Below are 17,408 nucleotides of genomic sequence, written 5' to 3'. Positions count from 1 at the left end.
TTGACAATGTAAAAATAATAATCCAACTAACAAAAAATTCAAAATGAAATGAGAGAAATGGAAGGAAGGGTAAATGTGCCAATGTCCTCTTTTGTCATATCAGGAAGCAATAAGTAAACTGATAATAAATTGATAACTTAGTCTAGAAATTGAGGTATAGATAAATTATTTAAAGTTATAATGATAACCACTAGGGAAAATGAAAACCAGAAACCAGAAACCATTAGTGACTGTCTCTGGGGAATGGTGGTGGAGGAACAGAGGAAGAAGGCTTTTAATTTTATATAATTCTCTCGTTTTAAAAAAATTTTTTACTGCATGCATGTAGTACGTGTATAATAAAAATAGTAACATCTTTATTTGAAGAAAACTTTACCACTTTATTAGAAGTATTTGAAAAATAAAATGCTGACTTCAAGTTAGTAATTTATTTATAACTCACCTTCATTTTATGCAGTGGATGGATTCACCAAAAGATGCCTGTGATTTGAATCACATTTTAAATGTACTGGAAATATAGTCTACTTAAAAATAGTGAAGTCTTTGGTAAAATTAATGTCTGTCCCTAACATTTGTGTATCTTTTTTTAAAATTAGAATTTGCCTTCGCTTTGTGTTGTTGGTGTTTTTTGGTTTTGGGGTTTGTTTATTTGTTGGTTTTTTTTTTTTTTTACTGATAACTGCCTAAAATAAAAAGGGAAAGCTACTCAAAATGAGTCACAGCTTTCTGTTTTAAGTTCTATAAACACTGGGATTCACTTTAGAGCAAATTTATCACCTGGATCAGACATAACTATTTTTGGCTAAATGAGGGTCGCTGGCTACCATGGCTTCAAATTCATCAGTGAGCACCTAAATCCTGTAACTGCTGACAGAGACTGTGGATGTGATTTACAAGCTATCTGCAGATTGGGAAAAGAACATCACAGAATTTTTTACACAGATCAGTGGTTTTTACTTCACTATCTTTTTCTCTTTCATTATGCCTATTCATGTAAAGAAGAAAACACTCACACATCAAAACAAAAACAAAAGGAATGTACCCTTCTCTTGAGAAGTGGTAATGACAACAATATCCTACTAGACAGGCATTCTAGCCAGAATAGGTACGACCTCTGGAGACTGCTCATGCCAAGCTATTCTGAAGCACACCACTATCACTACAATCACTAGTCTTTTGATGAAGTTATTAAACTCAGAAGGACAGAAAACAAATTTTAAGAATCAGATTACATTACTACTTGATAATGATTAATGAGCAAAAAGAGATACTGAATTATACTCAATAAGGTAGGTATATTTCTTTAAATCTTACTACACTTATTTGATATTGTTCTATGAATACACATCTATCTAGTATTTAAACTGTTATCCTGAAGAGATATATTTTGGTCAGAGAAAGAATAAAATGAATGGAAAAATAAGCTAAAATTCAGTTATCCACCCCTATATGAAACCAGGTTGTTCAACCAGGCCAGACCAGAGTCTAAGCACCACCTAGTGGCCTCGTACTCAAATTACAAGAAAAGTACTTCAGAGCCATTAACACAGCATCTAGGATCCTCCTTGCAACCCCAAACTATTAAATAATGGCAAGGACTGCATTTTTTCTATATCTGACCATGGATGAAATATACCCTAAGGCAGTAAGAAATTTTTAAGTCATCTAGTCCATTTATTCATAGCTAGGCAGAATGTATTAATCATGTTTTTTCCTTTCTATAACTTATGACATTATGACTCTTAAAAATCTTGCAGGACTTCCCTGGTGGTGCAGTGGTTAAGAATCCTCCAGGGGACGGATGGGGGACGCAGTTTCGCGTCCTGGTCCGGGAAGATCCCACATGCCGTGGAGCAACTAAGCCTGCGCGCCACAACTACTGAGCCTGTGCTCTAGAGCCCGCAAGCCACAACTACTGAGCCCGTGTGCCACAACTACTGAAGCCCGAGCCCCTAGAGCCCATGCTCCACAGCAAAAGAAGCCACCACAATGAGAAGCCCGTGTACCTCAACGAAGAGTAGTCCCTGCTCGCCGCGACTAGAGAAAGCCTGCACGCAGCAACAAAGACCCAACACAGCCAAAACTAAATAAATTTTTAAAAATTAAAAAAAAGAATCCGCCTGCCAATGCAAGGTACATAGGTTTGAGCCCTTGTCTGGGAAGATCCCACATGCCGCGGAGAAACTAAGCCCGTGCACCACAACTACTGAGCCAGCGTGCCACAAATACTGAAGCCCGCCGCGCCTAGAGCCCGTGCTCCACAACAAGAGAAGCCACTGCAATGAGAAGCCCGCTCACCACAATGAAGAGTAGCCCACGCTCTCTGCAACAAGAGAAAGCCTGTGCGCAGCAATGAAGACCAAACACAGCCAAAAGTATCAATCAATCAATCAATCAATCAATCAATCTTAAGGGCCAGGGAAGAGATGAACCTTCCCAGGGCTAACCAGTTCTTTTTATATATATATATATATATATTTTTTTTAAATTAGTTTCTAACCAGTTCTTATAGATAGGAAACAGCTGGCAAGGAGCATGTCTTTCATATGCAAACTTACCAATTCTGAGTATATTCCCCAAGCCACCCGCTTTATCTAATTCTCACACAACGAGCCAGTATTTCTCCTGCCCTAAATCATCCCCAGGCCAGGTGCTAGGAAACTAGAGACCATCTCTATAGCCAAAGCCCACCAGAACTATTCAAACCAGCCAGTCCTAAGCTGTTTGCTCTGCCCTGCCCTGCCCACCAAAAGCACAACAAAGGCTCTGGCCCAGGCTTTCCCTTCATTCCTGCTTTTGTCTCCTGACCAGAACCTGACACTTCCCCTGTGGCCCTGCATGGCATTCCTCCTTCTCTTGGGAAATGTAAGCAATAAATTCTTCTTTCAATGGCACTGATCTCTCTGTGTCGTCACTCAGTCACCTCTACAAATGAAGATCCTGTGGGTACAAGTGAGACAATCCCACCTAATTCATTTCAGTGAAGAATCGCTTTCATTCTAGTTTCTAGGGCACCTTCATCCAGAAAATGTCTCCATTCCACTTTTTACAAATATGAAGCATTTTCAGAGCATTGTCATTTTCAGGGTTGACCTCCTAGGCTAAGTGATACACAGGGCTGTAAAGTGGAAAGGGGTGACGATAACAGAGAAAGAGCAGGAAAGGGCGACAGAACCCACATGAAAGCTGCAGACTTCTCTCAACCCTGAGAGTGGTTTCTGCGCTTTCTTCTCTCCCAGGTTCCAGCACCATAGCCTCTTTTCTTCTGTCACCTCACATAGGTGGCTCTGTCCGGGTACCACTGGTCTTTCACAGTGAAGCTAATAGCTTAAGTCTCCAACACCCTTCACGTGCATTAAGTCCCTCCCGAAGATTACACCTAATTTTGTATTTGTATCCTTTTTACTAAAGAGAATCGCTAAAAACTTTACAAGCTTCATGCCCTATAGAAGCTGGGAGGGTGATAGGGGTCATGGCTCCAGGAATCCCAGATGTGAGCCCTTCTCTTCCACCCAACCACTCTGGACCCCAGTTTCCCTATCTGTACAAGAGGTGCCAACAAGACAGTCTTGTCCTAGGCTCCCTTTTCTTTTCTCCTCAGATGGATTCATTTCTCTATATTCTAACAAAGCAATATGCTGTTACCTAGCACGTGGCTGCCAAGGCTTGCTTTGCATATTGGCTTTTTACAGATGCTAAAACGGGTCTGAAAAACGCATAGCAAAAATATAAGTCAGTTCGTCACTGTACGCTGGCTAATAAGGGCACAGAAAACAAGAGCAAAGCTTTGCGATGAAGCCTGAGACCAATGCTCAAAATTATAACCTAAAGATTGACTGCATTAAGATCAACCAGAGCCGTATTATGGGGTCAGGGGGTCATGGGCTTGGTTCCCACCAGGGTCTGCCACTCTTTGTATGTATCTTTGGGCAAGTCATTAAACATCTCTAGGCTTCTTTTCTGACAAGCTAAGCAAGGGGCCTGGACCAGAGGATCTCTAAGGACCACTCTGTCTCTTTTTTCTTTCGAGTTTGAGAGTTATTCGCTGCAATAATTTGTACCCCCTCTGTCTCTTAACATGTTTGCTTCCTCCTGCCTCTCTTGCTGGCGCCACTCAGCCTCACAACTCGACCAGACTCTCTTTCTTCCTCTTGCCACGCTGAGCTAACCTAGGTTAAGCCACTGAACTGAGGAGGGGAAGACAGGGAAAGAGCAAAGGAGAATACAGAGAAGGGAAAGGCAAGGCAGGGAGTCTGGCGGAGCGGAGTCCTGGTGCAGGGTCAGAGGCGGCTGGCACCCTGGCTCAAACGTGGACCAGATGCCACAGCTGGGTCTGCATCAGGCTTGTTTCTAGGGTGATTAGCTCAGGCCAGCCAGAAGCCATCCCACAGACTTCCTAGAAAAGGGTCCTCACAGACCCACTCCTGCTGGAGTTCAAGTCTCCAGCCAGATAAAGAAGAAAGAATATGAGTTGCACTAGCTAATCTGAGGCTTTGGGTGACCCATTCTCGGGCCACAGCATGACACTGCTTCCCTTTAACTTTTTCTGGAGACTGTCCAACCCTAAGAGAAGGGAAAGAGCACATTAGATTAGTGGGAGGCATCCCTTATTCCACCGTAATTAAGAGGTTTCTGTTTTAATATCTGCAACACTAGCTGGAGAGCCTGGCAAGAACAGGCACTGAATAAATACCTGGTACACTGAGCTGACTTTTCCCCATTTCCCGCGCTAAGAGCATTGGATCCTGCTGGACTTCGGACCTCGCACAGATGTCTACTTTCCATCTCTCCCTGTCTCCAGCTACCTGCTTTCTCCTGCCAGCTTCATCTTCCTGACACACCGTGTCTGTCACAGTCCTCTCTGTCCAGCGACTGATGGAGACACACATGGAATCGAAGGTCGTTAGCCTTCCATTCACCTCCCTCTGGCACCAGCTGCTCCTTAGCTTTCCAGCCCCATGTTTCACAAACAGCCTACTCGACTGGGTTTCAGTGTGAAATCTGCTTCATCCAGTCACTGAACATGCATTGTATTTAGTGCTCACAATGTGACAGGCACTGGGCCAGATCCTTCTGCACATGGCATAAGAACCCTGAAAATCAGGTATGCTCACCGCATCTCGCAGTTGTAGAAACAGACTGCAAGCCCAAGAGTAACTTGCCCAAGGGCCCAGCACATCTAGTGGCACAGTCAGAATTCGGTACCCAGGTTTCTAGGTTCAAGGCCACCACACAACCACACTGCACATCAATGAAGTGCCTGGGGACAGAGGCTCCTGGAACAAGACTCGTACCTCCACAAGTTCAACACGCCCTCAAATGCACACACACACACATTCCCAAAGCACTCCAGACCCATCTAGGCCTAGAAGGCACTCCATCTTCCTCAATGGACTGCCCACCCCACATTGTCCATAGTGTCTTGCACAATGTGCCACACTCTGGTTTTGGCCAAGGGGATCATTCCGGACTTGGGACTCTGCCTTAGGTTTTTTACCTGACTTTGCTGTGCTGAGTCATGCTTTCATGTGCCAGCTGAACCCTCTGATCATCCATATCACTACCTCGTGGACCAAACACATACCCCCCGCATTAATTTTATTATTAGCCAACATTTACAGACTGCTTCCTATGAACTGAGCGCTATACTAAACATTTACATGAATTATCTCTGTTAATCTTCATAATTCTCTAAGGTACGTTCTATTACTGTAGTCGTTTTATAGGTGAGGATACGAAGGCTTAGCCAGGTGAAGTAATTTGCCCAGAGTCACAAAGGGTTAGAGCCAGTACTTAAACCCAGGCAGCACCATCAACTCTCAGACCTACAGTGTCTTCTCAATCTACAGTGTCTTCTCATTTGGTCCCTTGGCGTGCACACACACACACACACACACACACACACACACACACACACACACACACACACACACACACACACACACACACACACACACACACACACACACACACACACACACACACACACACACACACACACACACACACACACACACACACACACACACCTACCCCATCTGGTCCTGCGATGAGTAAAGCCAAACCAAGAATCCATTCACGCACGCCTCCTCCTAACTCACAAGCATCCCCACTCTTGCCAAATCTCCTGAGACCTACTTTCCAGTCACAGTGGTCAAGAGCAGAGCAGACCCGAACTGAAGGGTTTAGGGTAACACCCCCCCGCCCAGCCTGTCGTCCCACTGGGCACTGTCTTCTTAGTCCCGTGCTCTTCAGGCCTCAAAGCTCTTAGCAGAATTCCTGCCTCCCAGACCTGGAGTAAAGGGAGAAAAAGTTCATGGGAAACTTCTAGAGGGCCAGACACTTCAAACATATCAGCCATCCAGCCTGCCATCTGTTCCCATACAGGCTTTGCTCAGGCCACTGGGGCAGGAGGCATAAAGCAGAAAGGATTAAAACCCGGACCTTGGCAACAACTATGCCTGGGTTCAAAGTACCCCCATTTTTCATCTGTCAACCAAAATAATCATATCTACTTCAGAATGTTGTTGTGAAGACTAAACAAGATAATGCATAGTAAATGTTCAGCCCATAATGAGTTGGTAGTTATTATCATTTTCTTACCCTCTCAGCCTCAGGGATGTGCTTCCCAACTTTACCACTGATACTTCAAGACGTAATACAGGGCTTCCCTGGTGGCGCAGTGGTTAGGAGTCTGCCTCCCGATGCAGGGGACGCGGGTTCGTGCCCCGGTCCGGGGGGATTCCACATGCCGCGGAGCGGCTGGGCCCGTGAGCCATGGTCGCTGAGCCTGCGCGTCCAGACCCTGTGCTCCGCGGCGGGAGAGGCCACAACAGTGAGGGGCCCGCATACAGCAAAAGAAAAAAAGACATGCCCCTGAACTTCAGGAGTTCACAGCCTCAAGGAAGACAGGAAAGAAACAGCTTACTTCAATGCCACACGGCAAGTGCAAGTGACACAGCATGCTGCCAGAGGAACAGGGGAAGCCAGGCAGATCACAGGGGACTGTGGGAGCCAGGGCAAGGAGTCGCAACTGAATTCTAAAGGCAGTGAGAAGCCACTGAAAAGCTTTAAGCAGAGGAGGCAAATGCACAGACTTATGCTTTAAAAAGGGATCACTTTAGAAGACATGTGAGGAAAGAAGTTAGGAAGGTATGAACAATTAAGAAGTAATACCTTGGGGCTTCCCTAGTGGCGCAGTGGTTGAGAGTCCGCCTGCCGATGCAGGGGACACAGGTTCATGCCCCGGTCCAGGAAGATCCCACATGCCGCAGAGCGGCTGGGCCCATGAGCCATGGCCGCTGAGCCTGTGCGTCTGGAGCCTGTGCTCCGCAACGGGAGAGGCCACAAGAGTGAGAGGCCTGCGTACCGCAAAAAAAAAAAAAAAAAAAAGAAGTAATACCTTGGACAAGACAGTGCAAGGGAGACAAAGGGATAGATTTCAAAGATGTCTAGATAATGAACAGCAAAGGCCATGACATTGAACACTGTCTAATCCCTCAGTGTTCAGAGACTGAGGGAGAGGGAGATGGAGAGGAAGGTGACGCATAGGCCTTTACATCCATCATTTTAAAAATCAACTCTCGGGACTTCCCTAGCTGTCCAGTGGTTAAGACTCCGTGCTTCCACTGCAGGGGGCATGGGTTCGATCCCTGGTCGGGGAACTAAGATCCTGCATGCCCCACAGTGTGGCCAAAATAAATAAATAAAAGTTTTTTAAATAAAAATCAACTGTCTCTTAAGGCACTCATAGCAATTTAGCTTGCACTAACATTTACTGACCACTTGACTGCCAGACACTGCCTTAGGTACTTGGAGGGTTCCAGTGGCAAATCAGCTGAGAGAGAAGTATCAGCAAAGACCAGCATAGGGAAAAGACACAAGCACGGAGCCTGGGGAATGGTGACGTTTGTCTAGAAGGTGGGGTAAAAGGAGTAAGATGCAGGGGACCAGGCTCGAAATGCAGGCTGGGTCAGACTGTGCAGGGCCTAGCCTAAGGAGTTTGAACTCTGAGTGGTGGACACGGGGAGCCACTGAAGGTTTTAAACAGAAAGAGGATCACAGCTGAGCCTTAACAGATTCCTCTCACAGAGATGAAACAAGCGCTCTCTTTTTGGAATCCCTGGAGACAAGGGCCTCACGTTTTCCATCTGGTAACCTTTTTCATGGCTAACACAGTACCCATTATTTAGGAAGTAGTCCACAAATACATATTAGGGGCATAAACACTCATGTACAGTCTTGCAAACCCAAAGAAAATGCATTGCCCGTATGATGCGAGACTGGTCAAGCTAAATAAATTTTTAAAATAAAGTAAATAAATCAAGGTTTTCTAAGGGTCCTTGACCACATTCAAAACTTGGCCACCGGCCTTTTCATCCAGGAGCAAACAGCTCTGGGCAAGAGTTCTAAAATATATCTGAGGAGCTCTTCCGGACCTCTAGTCACTCATTTCTAAGCAGATTGAATACTTCAGGGGCTGGATATAAGGAGCTCAGTACAGGATGGAGGATATAGCTCTGGGCCTGCCAGGGCGAAGGGGAGTGGTACCTTTTGCTGAGCACTTGCCACCTGCCAGCCACCATGCTGCATTTTTCATGTGTACCCATGTACATGAAGAGGGGGTAACTAGCCAGTTTGGATTCCCCCACCAACCCTGAACCCCATCTGCCTCACTCGTCTCTGCCCTTTGGCTCAGGCCTCCCGGGTGTTGGACCTTGCTCTCTTGCTATTGTGTGAGGCTATGAGTTGATTCTCTCTCCTTCTGGGGGGCTCATTCCCCCCTGTTATAATGCCAGAAAACCCTCCTACCCCTCTCTATAAAGATGAGAGAAATCCAAGGGACAGTAAAAACCTCATGGTTGAGTGATCATTACAGAGCAAAGACCCTGGGTGCAAGTAGCTTCCTGATAAATGCCTAAGTATGGTTGGTTAGTTTGTTTTTAAGGGGCAGCCACTTCAATTCCATACCTGCATTGAATGTTTACTATAGCTAATGATCAGCAGGGAGAGGATAAAGAAAGAAAGAAAAAACAAAACCTGCAGATATCACAGAATCCAGAAATCTATTTGGCTTCAGCATATATGAGTTTTTCAGAAATAGAATTACCTTCTTACATTGGTTTGATTTAACAGGAGTTCATATTATCTGAGTCCTCACTCTGTTCATGGAAAACCTCCATGGGTGGGACAGGGTGGGAAGAGGAGTGTCCAGGATTCAAAATCCACTACAAATACCGAAGATTTTTTGTGCACAGATGGTTAGGAATTGGCTGTAACATTTTCTCGATTAAGCTGGCATACCAAAATAAACTTCTGAGATCATTACTTTTAAAATAGTGCACTGTAATGTTTCGATTCAGCTTCCTGCCAGGTGACCTTTGCTCATGACCCCCACACCGCCCAGGCCTACCTGCTGGGCTGCCTCATGGAAGAGTTCCTGCACTTGAGACATCTGGGCCATTCTCCGGAAATGGGGGTCCTGGTAGTCTGGGTGGGGAGACCCCTCTGGAAGGTAAACAGGATTCTGGGTCAGGCTGGCTCCTCCTTCCCTGGATCCTTATGGCCCATCCTTCCTCTATACCAGACAAGGCCCTGGCTGAGGGAGGGACCCTGTTCTGCCTCATCTGGAAACACCTCCTTCCCTCTTTGGTACCCAGATAGATCCCACTCATTCTTCAGAGCCTCCCTGTGCTCAAATGTTGCTGTTCTTTGAAAGCCACAGCTGCCTGCAGCTCTCTGTTTTTCCCTGAGCTCCTTCAGTACTGGGGTCAGAGCCAACTGCCTAGCTGCCCAGCCCTTGAGGACAGTTTTACACTCCTCTCCATCCTTGTGAACCCCTTCGTCCAGGGCAAGGGCACCATCGGCTCACTAGGACCAGTTGCAGGTGGTGAAAGACTTACCGAGACCCGCTCCGGAGCCGCAGCACCGACCCTTCGCGTCTGAGTCAGCGCTGGGACCCGCGTCCCTCAGGCACCCCTACTTACGGAAACCCCATACGGCGCAGCGCACGCCCCCTCCAGCCTCGGCCCCGCCCTTACCGAGTTCTCAGGAACCCCTGGGCTCGGCGGGAGGCTCGTGTCCCAGCGGCCGTGTGTAGGGGGACGGCGAGGGGGTCTACCTGAGCAGGCGGGCAAAGGTGACCCAAGCCGGCCCCCTGACTACAGGACAGAGCTCCCCGGGGAGAAGAGCCGCCCCGAGACCACCCTGCACACTGCCCACCCACCAGCCGCGCGGCGTCCGCCCTCACCGGTTCCCGGGACGCCCGCTCCTAGCGCTGGGCCCGCCCAGTCCCCGCCCCGCCGCCACGTGGCTGACCAGGTGTGCGCGGCGCGGGTCCCAGCTGTACCGCTGACGAGGCATGCCGCCCGGGCTCGGGCACCTGGGCCACGACTCTCGGGTCCAGGTGGAGAAGGACGGGGCTGCAGACACTTCCCCTCCCCAAGGGTGGTGCCCGCGCACCCGCCGCCGCCCAGGAGGGCTCCCAGAAGAAGGGAACAGCAATCTTAACACGGATGGGGAGGGACTGGGCGGGTGGGGGGGGTGTGAGGGTGCGGGGGTGGACTAGGGGGAGGGTCCGCATGCTCTCAAACGTAACAGCCACTGCCTCCACCGCCTCGACAGCTCGCTCACCGCACCCCCGCTGAGGTGCCCAGCCCTGGGATTAGGGGGACAGGGCGCGAGCCTACTCACTGCAGTCGCCTCTAAGGACCTGCGCGTTACACAGCACGCAGGAGTGAGAAAGGCTGGGGAGCGGGGGAGCCCGCGGCTCCCACTGGTCCGCAGCCCCCTGGACAGGTGCAGAAGCGTCTGAACATGAGACCGTGACTGCGCTCTGGGGTTGCCAAAGTGCAGCGACCAGGTGACCCTCAGACTCGCAGGAAGTGGAATTCTTTAAAGTGCCCTCGGGCATGCTGAGGTGTGGGAAGGAATTACCCTCGTCACCTTCAGCAATTCCCAGAACCGGCTTGGAGGGGCGGGGAGTGAAGTAAGGTTTCCAGGGTCCCTGGCTTGCAGGGAAAAAAAAGAAATTAACATACAGAGAGATTAAATTATCGCTATTTCCAATCTGGCATATTTCCTAAGCCTGAAATAACTTGCTAGGCCTCCATCTGGGCTTCTGAGAAACAGAAGGGCAGCTGGGAGTACTTCCCACGCCCACATGAGCCTTTGTGTGAAAATCCCTAAAAATAGAGGTTGTTCTTTTAAAAACAAAAGGGAAGGCAAAGCCATGGGAACAGTGACAGAGCCCCAACCTCTCCTGCTCCAGCAAAGGGTTTTTTGTTTTTTGTGGGGTTTTTGGTGTGGAAATATATATAACATAAAATGTGCCATTTAAACCATTTTTAAGTGTACAGTTCAGTAGCGTTATTTATATTCACCATTTGGTGCAGCCATAACTGCTATTTCCAAAACTTTTTCATCACCCCAAACTGAGACTCTGTACCCCTAAGCAATAAGTCCCCGCACCTCTCTACTCCCAGACAGTGGTAACCTCTAATCTATTTTCTGTCTCTATAAATTTGCTTCTTCAAGCCTACTTCACATAAGTGAAATCAGACAGTATTTGTCCTTTTTAAGTCTGGCTTATTTCACTTAGCATCATGTCCTCAAAGTTCATCCATGTTGTGGCATGTGTCAAAACTTCATTCCCAGCAAAGAAGTTTTTAATAACCCATCTCTGTAAGAGGAAAGAACCCCAGGATAAATGACAGATTAGCCACCTGTGAACAAAGCATGGCTAGGTGGGCATATTACTGGAATCCACTACATGTCCATGTATTACATCTGTACAGAGAGTAGTAGTGCCATCTTTATTATTCACTTTGGGGTCACACATGACACTCTGTTTTTTTGCCTCAAGCTGGTTTCCCGTTTGCTGTCACCTTCTGATGAGCCTCTTTCAAAGTGTCAATGTGAACTTTGAAAAATCCACATTCAATTCCATATCAGCCTGGGCTAAAAACATTAAAAAAGGAAATCAACCCCTCTGTTCATAACCACCTACTTCCTGTCACTCATCACTTTCTAAACAAATGAAAAGTTCCCTTTGAAACTTATGAGCATCTTCTACACCTAAGAACAAATGTTTGTTTCTTTGCTTCATGTTAAGGCTACAGAAGCTGTCCATTTGCAAAGAAAAAAAGTGTACCCTGCTTAATGTAGATTTATAAAAAATGATATTAACCGTAAACAAACAAAAAACCACTCTTATTGTATCAAAAAATAGCATACTGCATAACCTTTGAACAGAACAATTCCATTTTTAACATACTACCCTACATGACCTAGTATAAAGATGTTCACTGCATCATTACTTTGTAATAGTTTTCTAAAATTGTAACATCCTGTCTACTAATAGAAGACTGATTACATAAGTTATGGTACAGCCATACTATGACAACCAGCACTAGAAAGAATTGTGTTTTTATATGTACTAACATGAAACTTTGTTCATCACATAATAATGAGTAAAAACAGCATGTTGTACAATAATGTTCTTTTTTAAAAAGTGCATATATGTATATAGTTTGTATGGAAAAATACACAGCAATTTGTTAATAGTGGGGAGGGGGATTGAGATAGTGAGTAAAATGGGAGAGGAAATCTAGTTTAATGTACAAATTCTGGAGTTTTATTGAATTTTTCTTACAATGAGCACATGTTATTTTTGGAATCCAAAAAAAAAAAATGAGTAAGAAAATTAAGACAAACAATGTAGGGCAGATTGCATTTTCCAAAGATAACTGCACTAACATATTCCATCCCATATGCTCTTCTTGCAATATGACATTGACATTCCTTCAAAAAGAGATGGGAGTCTATGTTCCCTCCCCTTGAGCCAGAACGCATCTTTGTGAGTGCCTCAACCAATAGGAGAAATGGAAGAAATGACACTGTTTGACTTCCTAGGTTAGGTCATAAAGGCAGTGGGGAGTCCATCTGGCTTCCTTGCTCTTGGAGCACTTACCCTTGGAATTCAGCCACCATGTTGTGAGGAAGCCCAGGCTACATGGGGAAGCCACATGTTCCACCAGTAGCCAGCATCAACTGCCAGACATGTGAGTGAAACAAGCCTTCAGATAATGATTCAAGTCCCCAGCCTTAGGTTCTTCCAGCTGAGGTCCCAGACACTGCAGAGCAAAGACAAGCTGCCCTTGCTGGTATCTGTCTCAATTCCTGACCACAGAAACCATGAGAGATAATAAATTATTGTCGTTTTAAGCCACTAAGTTTTGGGGTAATCTGTTATTCAGCAACAGATAGCAAATACATAGTGCATCTAGCCAAGGTAAAAAATATTTTGTTTCCTTTCATAGTATTTTTAGTCATTTCAAATCGTTCAAAGTTACTGTTATTGCAGTACCATTATATAAAAAAAATCATAATGTTGTTCGTAAACTCACCTCTTTTTTTCTATTCAGGAACCACTCCAGCTAGAGTTGAAGCCCACAATAGCGAGGTTGTTGCTCTGTGTGTCTTACCCTGCTCAGCTGCAGACAGAAGATCCTTCATTGCATTCCTTTCCAGTGGTTGGTGCTGGGAATTGCCTTCTGTGTGAAAACTGGAGAAGAGACCATGTCTTGAAAAATGATCTCATTCGTCAGAAAGTCTGAACCCTGGGGAGGGATCAGAGTGTGGACAAAGTCCAAGAAATAGAAATGTGAAAACAGTTTGAAAACATTAGAGCAGAATGTAAATATGTATAATTACAAAAACATATCTCACAGCCTATGCCGTAGAACCAGAGTCAGAAGGGCCACAAAGAGTGGATCAGCTAGTCTGGTGGTCCTCTCCTAGGCTGTACTTTACAATCACCTGGTGTCGTTTAAGAAAATACCTGAGTCTGGGGTGGGGCCTGGGCATCAGTATTTTCTTTAAACTCCTCAGGTGATTCCAAGGTACAGCCAAGGTTGAAGACTATGGAATTTCTAGCTCAGTCTTTTTTTTTGTTTCTTTTTTTCCCCTTCTTTAAAATACCTGAGAGAGAGCATACATCCTGTCCACATTGGTGTCTTACTCCAGTTATAATCTTCAAGGACAAGGAGAAAGCATGAAATATATCACTCAGAGAACACAGGTAACATAAAATACATATATTTTTTTCTTTTTAGTTGGTCATTATGATGCACCTCCCTGGGGCATGCCTGACTATCTAAAAAATCACAGATATTCTGCACACCCTCAGAAAAGTTTGCTGGCTCTGAGGAGAGAATCAGGATTTGAACCTAAACCAGGTTTAGTTCCAATACCAGCCTCTCTCCTGTACACAATACAACTTCTCTAATCCAGGTGAAGAGATGAGGCAGAAAAAGATTTTCCTTCTTCCTGGACTTTAAAATGCTTTCCCAAGAGCCCCAGATGCAAAAAGGAAGTCAGTCAGAAGGGCTGGCAGGTGTTACTGGGAGGTGGAAGGGGGTGAATCAGGAGATGCAAACCTGATGGAGGTACCAGACCCTCACACAGCCTGAGAGCTCTCCATTCCCAGAGAGGTGGGGACAGGACCCCGGGAAGACAAGCCTTGCTCTGACTTCCCTGGTTGGGCTGAGTGGGGAGGGGCCGACAATGTCCTGCTGCCGGTGTCCCCAGCTCCTGTTGAGCAGGTTTCTCCTCCAGGATCTAAGCTATTTGTTGACTCTGGGGGTTTGCCCTCAGACAAGAGAAAGGCATCCTCCCTCTATCAGCCACCTGGCATCTGGCATGAGCCAGGACCTGGTGGGACCATGAGAAAATATGGGTTGCAGAGAGAAGCCTAATGAACAGGGTACAGTTTGTTTTATGGATGACGGTGGCAGCCTTACTGAACTGTGACAAGAGTGCAATTAGCACTCAGCCTTTGTTTGAATATCATACACGTAAGACCCACTCACAGACCTTCAAGAGTCTAGATGAGAAAATTTAGGTCTGAATTTGAGTCCCGGATCTTCTCTTCCTCTATGTGACCTTGTCCAAGGTGTTTGTAACACAGAGTTAATGATGAGACCTTTCAAGCCTACCTGGCAGAGTTGTTATGAATACTCTAGAATTTGCTGGGGATTGAAATCCAACTCAGCTATCTGTTGTGTTCAAAATCCACTTTCTTTCCTCCCATTGTGAAATTCACATGACCAGTTTTCTGGTCCCACAGCTGCTCTCCACAGAGCCTCAAACTCCCTGGCAGTGCTTCTTCTACACCACCTGCAAGCTCTCTTGGCGTCCTCAGGTGTAACTCATAGGGCCTGGATGCCCTCTTTGAACTATATTCTCCAGACATCTGTTGATCACCGAACTGTGCGCAGTGCTGATATACAATGGGGAGCAAGATGGCTCTGGACAGGCAGGAAATCGAGTCAAATTCCCACACTAATAAGCAGATCATTACAAACAGCCAACCATGCTAGGAAAGAACTGTACAGGGTGGTCCAAGACTCAGGGTGGCACAAGGGGGAGGGTGGTTATGACCTGATCAGGGAGACCAGGATAAGCTTTTCCGAGAAAGTGATGCTGCAGCTGAAATTGGGGTGGGGAGGTTAAGAGAAAACTGTGTCAGCGGCAGAAAGGGTCATAACCAAGTGCGAGAGGCTGAAAGCAGTTCAGTAGTGAAAGCAGAGGATGAGAGGCTCACTGCGGGTGAGGCGTGGGCTAATGGCTGCAGAAAACCATGAGGGCCAAGGTAAGAGCTTAGTATTTACCCAAGTAGCAACTGAGACACTTCTGAAGGTTTTGTGCATGGCGTTAACCTGGAGAAAGTACTGGAGGCCATCAAGACTCGTTGTGCAGAAACTTGAAGGAGCCTGGGCAAGACTTGAGGGTAGTTTGGGCTGTGGTAGTGACAAAGGGAGGGGGTGGGGGTTCAAAAGGATTTGAGAAGTATTAACAAGCCCTGCCTCCATGACTTGCCAATCTGATTGATTAGATCATATATTGGGCCACACCCAGCAGTGAGTGAGGTCATTTTCCATTAACAGGTCACACATGTGGACCTGGTTCTTTGTTCCTATGCAATTGGGGTGAGGAAAGGGCTGGGACCCACTTGCTCATTGATGAAGTCCTGGCTGTCCTGTTTCTTACTCTTCTCATGTATTGAGATGTTCTCATTTCTCTGCAGCCAGAGAGTTGTAAGGTGACAAGGGGAAGGAAATGGCTCTGGGGCCTGCAGTCCTGGCCACTGGGGCCTGTAGTCCTGACCACATACTCTGAAACATTTCTACATGAGGGTATGGGAAACAGGTCTAGCACATGAGGAGATACCTTGTTTCCTACTAGCCATTGACCCTTGCATGCATCTCCTTTGGGGATTTTGTTAGAAGTTTGTGGCTGAGTGCAGAAATCCATCATTTCCAGGCTTCCTAATCATAGCATCATCTTAATGCCATCAAATCTCCACCACCATTTCTAATATCGTCACTGCTAATGCCTGTTTTACCCCATAACACTGTTCATTCATTCACTCATATCTGCTTATGTGTGAGGCATGATTCTATAGTCTGTGAACAAAATGCCCTCAAGGAGCCTAAAGACTAATCCAGGAGTCCCACAGTCTTTTCCTGATAAACAGTTTTGAATTCTCCTGAAACATTAATACTAAAAAACATTTGATAAATAAATCTAACTTGTATGAAAGGCCAGGCACCACATACCATCAGTCAGTTGTTTCTGGTTGATGTATACCTGTTACAGCACATGCCATACAGCCATTCAGGAGGAAGAAAACCAAGGAGATAGCAGAGAATAAACAGAAATGGTGAAAGAAAAATAAATGTAAGATGAAAAGGTGAGTGAGCAGGTCCATCGCATTCACACAGACACGCATCCCTCCCTCCCGCCTGGTGAGGCTGGCTACAGTGCTCCGATCTTATTGTCCATGACTCTGCTTTGGCCTCATGGGCAGCCAGGTCCCTGCTCACGATTAACCAATAGCTTGGGATTCAAAAGTTCAATATATTCTTGCTTCTGTAAGATGATTTTTTTCTTCCTCTGCTAGTCTACTGATTTTGTTTCTCATTCACAGCAACATATGCCGTTCTCCATCCCTCTCAGGGTCTCAGATAATGGAATCATAAATTTACAAAATTTATGTCATTTCCACCTAACTAGTTATTCTTTGCTGGTCAATTAAATCCAGACAGACAGATCCTATCATATCTTCTTTAATCTTCTGAAAGATATTGTCGGCAAGTCAGGAATTTACTCATGTGCTGCTTTACATGAAATGAAGCTTCCAAAATGTGTCCAATTCTGCTCTATTTTGCCTTTGTGCTACTTCTAAAATCTAAACCAGGGACTATTTGTTGGTGCTTCTGTAAGTTTACAGATTATCTCGAGTGATGTAACAGTCACAGCAACTCTCATAGGGGTTTTTATTATGCCAACCTTACAGATGACAAGAACACTGAGGCTCGGGAAAGATAAGTGCCTTGTACAATGTT

General features: G+C 46.0%; 1 protein-coding gene across 1 annotated transcript in view; it reads right to left on the bottom strand.

Moving 5' to 3' along the window:
• SLC12A8 (solute carrier family 12 member 8) overlaps positions 1–9,488 on the bottom strand; it is a 132,793-nt gene extending 123,305 nt beyond the window's left edge. The window contains exon 1 of the mRNA XM_081236090.1: positions 9,413–9,488. Within this exon, the coding sequence (XP_081092216.1) occupies positions 9,413–9,463 (51 nt within the window). The 5' untranslated portion in view covers positions 9,464–9,488. The remainder of the gene's footprint in view (positions 1–9,412) is intronic.
• Between the last annotated feature and the right edge of the window lie 7,920 nt (positions 9,489–17,408).

This window comes from Mesoplodon bidens, assembly GCF_964165515.1.
Source record: "Mesoplodon bidens genome assembly, chromosome: 5".
NCBI classification, from domain to species: Eukaryota; Metazoa; Chordata; class Mammalia; order Artiodactyla; family Ziphiidae; genus Mesoplodon; species Mesoplodon bidens.
The sequence above is the reverse complement of the archived record's forward strand: the minus strand, read 5'-3'. Positions and strand labels throughout refer to the sequence as shown.